This window comes from Pyxicephalus adspersus, chromosome 1, assembly GCF_032062135.1.
Source record: "Pyxicephalus adspersus chromosome 1, UCB_Pads_2.0, whole genome shotgun sequence".
In the NCBI taxonomy this organism is placed as follows: Eukaryota; Metazoa; Chordata; class Amphibia; order Anura; family Pyxicephalidae; genus Pyxicephalus; species Pyxicephalus adspersus.
In genome coordinates, this window is record NC_092858.1 from 2638157 (window position 1) to 2645568 (window position 7412).

Here is a 7412-nt window from a genome sequence, read left to right on the forward strand (position 1 = left end):
TCAAATTAACAGATTTATTCATAAAAACACCTGTTAATCCTAAAAAAGAAAACCAATGCAGTCACCCTATCTACGCACTGGTAAGCTGCAATATTTTATAATTTTACCCTTTATAGAAGTTCATTGAATGGGACAAATTCTAGCTATATCATGAACTAGGTACACAAATGTCTTCACAGACCATGCATTGTTCTAAAGTGTCTTCAGTGTTGTAAATGTGGACCTTGTGCCCTATATACACAGTCTACTCATTTATTTTGCCCACTGCCCCCCAAAAAACAGCAAAAATAACCTTCCCTTACCCCTGCTATAGGGGGTACATCACCATTGTTCTAGTGAGAACCAAAGGAATACTGAGAAGCTTAGGAATTATCCTCACCTAGGGGCAATGGGCATCGTTGTGGCCCATTGGGTAAAAATAAACGAGCACCCCTTATATTTTGGGTACAAGGCCCCCATTAAAGTGACCACTTTATTCATTCTCTTGGTATTTGAACACTTTGATGCAGTTGTGCATGCTGTCGGCCACCATTAAAACACCATCCTGCAGCAGAGCTAGGCCCCGGGGGCTGCTGAGACCCTCTGTCACCAGGACTCGGGCCGGCTTGTTCACTGGGTAGTACATAATGGAGTGTTTTTGCCCCCAGTCCGCCACCAATACCCCTCCTTCACTGTCAACACAGACGCCCCATGGGTTACACAGACTGGGCCGAAGGGATTCCTTGAGTCCTAGGACCTTGAGAAGTTGCCAGTCCTCCCTAAGCACCTTGACACAACAACCTCCATCCAACCCCCTCTCTGATACAGCAATCAGACCCTGACTGTTGGAACTGACAAGGTAAGGTTTGTTGAACCCGGGCACCACAGTGCTTTCTTTCTGCCGGCCATTGCTAGAATCCAACATAAGAGCACATACAGTCCCCAGTTTCATGTCTGCCACCATGAACTCATCCCTGTAGTTGGCGGTAATGCCACGTGGAGCACCCCAATTCCTGGAAATGACTTGCAGTAGGCGGCCGTGCTTGCTGTAGACTTCCAAAGTCCTGTCAGTTGAGTTGGTCAATGCCACCAAACCTCGGTTGTTTACGGCCACATCGAAATAGTTCTTTGCTTCAAGAGAAAATTGCTGTAGGATTTTCCCTTTGCTGTCCATGACTTGGAGCCTTCGGTTTCCATAATCGACAATATACACAGAACCCGTGTTGGTGGTGTGAATCCCATGGGGTAGATTTAACTCCGCTCTGCCAGATCCAAACTTGCCAAACTGCCGAATTAATTTGGTGGACCCTTCACCATTTTGCAGGGGGCTCTCGGTAAGGTTGGACTCGCTTTTGCTTAAACTTTTTCCAGGTGGAATTTGTTGGTGATGTTTGGAAACTCTTCTATTGTACTGCGCCGACTTAACTCGGACTCTAATTTCACGAAGGGCACCGGATGGGGAAGATGTGGCCACGCTTCTGGAATTGGACCAAGAACTTGATGAACTCGATGATACAGAATCTCGTCTTTCTTTAGCTGAAATTGGCCGGTGGAGTCTAGAAGGAGCAGTGCGTGGTCTGGATATCTTCTCGATGAAAGGCATTGAAGTGGATCTTGGTACCGGTTTCCATGCCGAGGGCGCTTGTGACTGCTGACTTCTAAGTTTTGATACAATTTTGTGTCTTGCATTGGATAGAGCTTGCTGCTTTTGATTTACTTCTGAGTTTTCAGATTCAGAGATGACAGGATGTCCGATTCCAGATTCACTGGGCATCTTCGAAGATGAAACTCTGAATGTCCCAGATTTTGAGATTCCTTTGTTCTTTGGCTTCTCTATAATGAAGGTGCACGTTGACTTCACGCTGTCTGTGGGAGAAGTCGGCCTTGGAGTGTTCAGAAGTTCACCATTGAAGCTATCTGAGGTCTCATCAGACATTCGAAGATAGTCAACACCCCGTTGTGTTTTTTGCACCGATGGAGGATGGTCATTGAGGATTGGTGAGTTCTCATGGGTTCCATCTATCTGGCTTTGTGGCTCCATAGTCATCCACAATGTCCGTTGGTCCCCATCGTTTTGTTTCTTGGCGGACGGTACCCTACTGTCTCTAAGGGCCACTTGTCGGCAAGCCATTGGATCCCTTATTGTATCTGTTTCAATTTCTTCTAATATTTCTTCCGAGCTCTCCGAGTCACCTTCGTAGACATAGGCAGCGGTGGCTCTGAACAGAGAATCTGCTGTGGCACCTACCTGCTCATTGCTAACATATTTCAGTTCATTATTCCTGAGGTCTGCTGTAGGGCTCGGCTCTTTTGGGTTCATCGCTGTCCTCTGACCAGCAGGTTCTTTATTGAAACAGGAGCTGCCTATTTTTGGATCTTGGTGCTTCCCTCCGGTCAGGTGATTTACTTGTTGGTTGGAGTTTTTATTCACTAGTGAAGGTTCCTTTGAGAGATTTTTGCTTACTAAAGGCTGATTTCTGGTTAGTTTTTTGCCTTCCTCAGCCTGGTTCATTGGTTTTGGTGCACACTGCTTACTTTGCCTTGAAGGGCTCTGTTTAATGTCGGAAATCCATTTCTTGGTGGCAGCTCGGGGACTTAGTGCGGCATTGTCAGCTTCCACCATTGCTTTATCTTTGGAAGAACCTCTTGGATTCAGATCAGCAAAGCCCCCTTTGCTTTGTTCTAAGGATGACGGCTGGGTGCTGGAACCAGAGTCCTCATCACTGTCATCTTCCAACAAGATCTTCACTCCAACAAAGCCAAAGTCATCTGGGTTATGTGATTTGGCATCCCATGGTGGTTTTTCATCACTCAAAAGCATTGGTTGGATAGTTGAGTTCCTTCTAAAAGGCGACTGAGCTTTTTTGTTAGAATACGGCGTGAAGAAGCCCAGAGATTGTTCCTCACATTTTATTACCCCAAGCGTGGTGGATGGAAGAGGCTGTGGAATGAAATACACCCTCTTTAGATTGATACTGATGCTGTTTTTCCTTGCAAATATATTTGATATTCGCTGCTGGATCTCCTTCATGACCAGTTGGCTGTTGTTGGAAGCCACCAGTGCCTGCTTGAGCTGAGAGGACACGCTCGCAATCTCCTGCACCACATTATTAATCTCACAAACGCCATTTTTAAGGACAAGTTCATTGCTCTGTTGAATGGATGACAACTGGTCTTTCAGTCTTCCATGCTCTTCTTCTACACGGTTGAGTATGGCTTGTTCTTGCTTTAAGATGGAGAGCAAGGTCTTCTCAAATGACTTGGACACCTTCTCGTGATCTTTAGTCTGCTCTGCTTTAATTTGTTCTAGCTCTCGGCAGGTGAGGGCCAGGTCATTCAGCAAAGCTGTAAAGTCGGTCATCTTCATTTGCTGCAGGGAGATCTTCTGGTGCCAGGTTTGTGGGTGATGTGAAAATCTGTGGATGAAGTAAGAAGAGATTATTAGCAATTCATGGAAAATGTCAGCTGTATTGCAATGATGGTGAAACCCCAACTCCCCTGAGCTCTACTGCATAGATTTTTACAGCTATGTTAGTCTTTCACTGGCATACGTAATAAACATAATACTAAAAAAGCTTCTTTTACAATAGTGGATCCAACCAATAAGCTACCGATCAGTGTACATTACATAGAAACGCATTTCCATGATCCTTAATTGCTGTGAGGTGTGTCTAATGCAGGTTGAATTACTCTTCTGTGTTATAATGTTGACTTAATCTCATAATGACTCAAAAACTTTTTTTAGAAAGGAATGTAAACAGCCTGCAGTGCAAAGCTTGTCCTACAGGATTACAGGACAACTGCAATGCATTTACACATGGAGGTCCTTCGGAGACACATCTATAAAGCAGAGCTATGGCAAACTTATGGCTGGTTGAAAAAAAACCCCAAAAGATTTAAGGATCGTGCAAGGATGTAGTCACATTAGAAATAGATATTTCCAATTTGTGCTTTGCTTCTATGCTGTGTCCCTGGAATGATCCATTCCATGGGTTATATCATACCACAAAGTTGGGTCTCTGGAAAGATCCATACCATGACCATGTCACCCTGATGAGCTGTGTTTCTGGTTAAATCTTTATTATGGTCACCCCAACTCACCAAGTCATAGCTCTGCAAAGATCCATACAAGGGTCAACCCATGTCCCATGGTCACCTCATCTCACTTAGCTGTGTCTCTGGAAAAGACTATAATATGGTAATGATTATGGCTTACTAAATAATGTCTCTGTTAAACTTCATTCTATGGTAACCGCAACCATGTCTCTGGAAGGATTCATACTGTGGCCACCTTATCTTATTAGGTCATGTTCATGGAAGGATCCATAATTTGGTCTCCCCATTTCACCAAGCTGTGTTTTTTGAGGGATCTGTTCTATGGTCACCTCATTTCACTGGTCCCTATCTTCCTGGAAGACTTCATAGAGGGTCTCCCTATTTCACTCAACATTCAAGGCATAGCTCCTCAGGGGTTAGTATAGCGCATGGTCTTTGTGCATGCACACATAGGGTCATGTTCCCGAAAGCATCCATTCTATGGTCACTTTATTCCATTTATCTGCATATTTGGAGGAATCCAGGCTATGGTCACCTCAACTTACTGAGCCATGACCCTGGTCTTCCCAACTTATTACGCCATGTCTCTGGAAGGATTCATACTGTGGTCACCTTATCTTTTTAGGCCATGTTTCTGGAAGGATCCATTATTTGATCACCTCATCGCACTATTCTGTGTTCCTTGAAGGATCTCTTCTATGGTCACCTAATCTCACTGGTCTATGTCCCTGGAACGCTCTGTACTAAGATCACCATATTTTCACTGGTATTTGTTCTCAAAGGATCCATACTATGGTCACCTCATACTACTACTCTATGAGTCTGAAAGGATTCATGCTATTGCCATTCAGGGTATTGCAGAAGAACCTTACAGGGTAGGTGCAGAAATGTAAAAACTCATGAGATTTTCAGGGCATAGGTGGTGGAGTATAGTAGTAGTGGTGGAGAGCACCGTGGGCAGTATAGGGCATGGTCCACATTGAGCTGTGTTTCCAGAAGGATCCATTCTATGGCCACCCCAATATACTGAGCCATGTCCCTGGTCCCCCTAACTCATTAAACCATGTCTCTGGAAGGATTCTGTGGATTCATAAAACCATCCATTTTATGGTCACCTCATCCCTTCTACGCTGTGGTTCTTGTAGGATTTCTACTATGGTCACCTCATCCCACCATTCTATGGCCCTGGAAGGCTTTGTACTACAATCACCTTATTTCACTGGTTTTTGTTTTTCAAGAGATAAGGACCACCCTGTGGTCACCTCATTTAGGGCAATGCAGAAGAAGGGCAGGAGAAGAAAGGTAAAATCTGATGACATATTTGGGGCATAGCGCACTGTGGGGAGTATAGGGCACAGTCATATTGAGTGTCCACATTGGGGTATGTTTCTGGAAGTATACATTCTGTGGTCACTTATTTCAAATTGTCTGCATATCTGGAAGAATCCACACTATGTCACCTCAACCTCCTGAGCAACATGTCTGGAAATATTCATACTATGGTTATATTATCTTACTAAACCAAGTGCCTGGTCACCCCAATATTATGCTATCATTCTAGTAGGATCCATTCTGTGCTCACTTATTTCTATTGTCTGCAAACCTGGAAGAATCTATGCTATGGTACCCTCAACCTACTGTGCCATATCTCCAGAAAAAATCATATTATGGTAACATCATTTTCTAGGCCATGTTCTGGTGACCCCAACTCATTAGGCCATGTGTCTGGAAGAATTCTCACTGTGGTCACCTTATCCTACAAGGTCATGTTCATGGAGGGATCCATAGTATGGTCACTTCATCTCCGTATTCTATGTCCTGGAAGTCTTCGTACTAAGGTCATTGGTCTACATCTCTGGTAGGATCCATACTTTGGTTCCTCATCCCATTGGTCTATGGCTCTGGAAAGATCCATACCATGGTCACCTTATTCAGGGTAATGCAGATGAACCTTAAAGTTTAGGAATGTAAAAATGGTCCACATGATCAAAGCATATCATGCAATGGTAAGTGGTGGGAATGATCAAATTGCATGGCCTTGTTTCTGGAAGCACTCATTCTATGGTCACTTAATCTCACTAGTCTGTTTGCACTTCTGCCCCTATGAATGCCCATTGTCTAGGTAGCAAATGGTAGACATGAAGGTAACAGCATGATTATCATTTTTTTTAAGGTATTTATTAAACCTGCACCTTTATGGAAGACACAGCCAAGAATCCTGGAAGGCAAATCCAATGAGCTGTTGTCACCAACCACAGACTGCCACTATGTATATCCTGCTGAATCCCTTCCATGTACACAGTGATATCTGTGCTGTTCTTACATTACATGTGCTGTTCTTAGGTATAATGTTTCTTTATCCTTTTCTTTCTCTTCCTTTGAAATTGGCTTCTTGTTAAATAGACGGCATGTATTTATTGAATTTCAATACATTTTGTTTTATGTATTCATCATTGGCTTTATAGCAGGCCATGCAAATAAGTGGTGGCCAGGAGCCCTGCGTATAATATCACATGTATGTTTATGCAAATTAGACCTCCAGTAGTGCATAAAAAGAGCTAAAGGGGCACTCCAGATTTTTATAGTGATTTGTGGGGTTCATATCCCTTTCAATATCGGGGACTTGCCTAGCTATAAGCCTCCTTCTTCCACATGTCTACAATTAGGAATCTGCCGCACACAAGGCTTCCTGAGCTCTACATTATTGTTCCCCACAACGCAATCTCACCTAAAGGCTGCAAGTAAACAACTACAGGAACTCCTTCCTCCTGCTGGTGACCCCTCTAGTGATGAGAGAGACAAACCACCAACTGTCCACTCATCACATAGACAGAGAGAGACAAACCACCAACTGTCCACCCATCACATAGACCGAGAGAGACAAACCACCAACTGTCCACTCATCACATAGACCAAGAGAGACAAACCATCAACTGTCCTCTCATCACAAAGACCAAGAAAGACAAACCATCAACTGTCCACCCATCACATAGACCGCGAGAGACAAACCACCTACTGTCCACTCATCAAATAGACCGAGAGGGACAAACCACCAACTGTCCACCCATCACATAGACCGAGAGAGACAAACCACCTACTGTCCACTCATCACATAGACCGAGAGGGACAAACCACCAACTGTCCACTCATCATATAAGTCGAGAGAGACAAATCACCAACTGTCCACTCATCACATAGTCCAAGAGAGACAAATCATCAACTGTCCACCCATCACATAGACCGAGAGGGACAAACCACCAACTGTCCACTCATCACATAGTCGCAGAGAGACAAATCATCAACTGTCCACCCATCACATAGACCGAGAGAGACAAACCACCAACTGTCCACTCATCATATAAGTCGAGAGAGACAAA

General features: G+C 44.0%; 1 protein-coding gene across 1 annotated transcript in view; it reads right to left on the minus strand.

The window, feature by feature from the left end:
* The window catches only part of LOC140323340 (uncharacterized), a 12825-nt gene continuing 5413 nt past the window's right edge, over positions 1-7412 (minus strand). The window contains exon 2 of the mRNA XM_072400313.1: positions 1-3395. Within this exon, the coding sequence (XP_072256414.1) occupies positions 473-3346 (2874 nt within the window). The 5' untranslated portion in view covers positions 3347-3395 and the 3' untranslated portion in view covers positions 1-472. The remainder of the gene's footprint in view (positions 3396-7412) is intronic.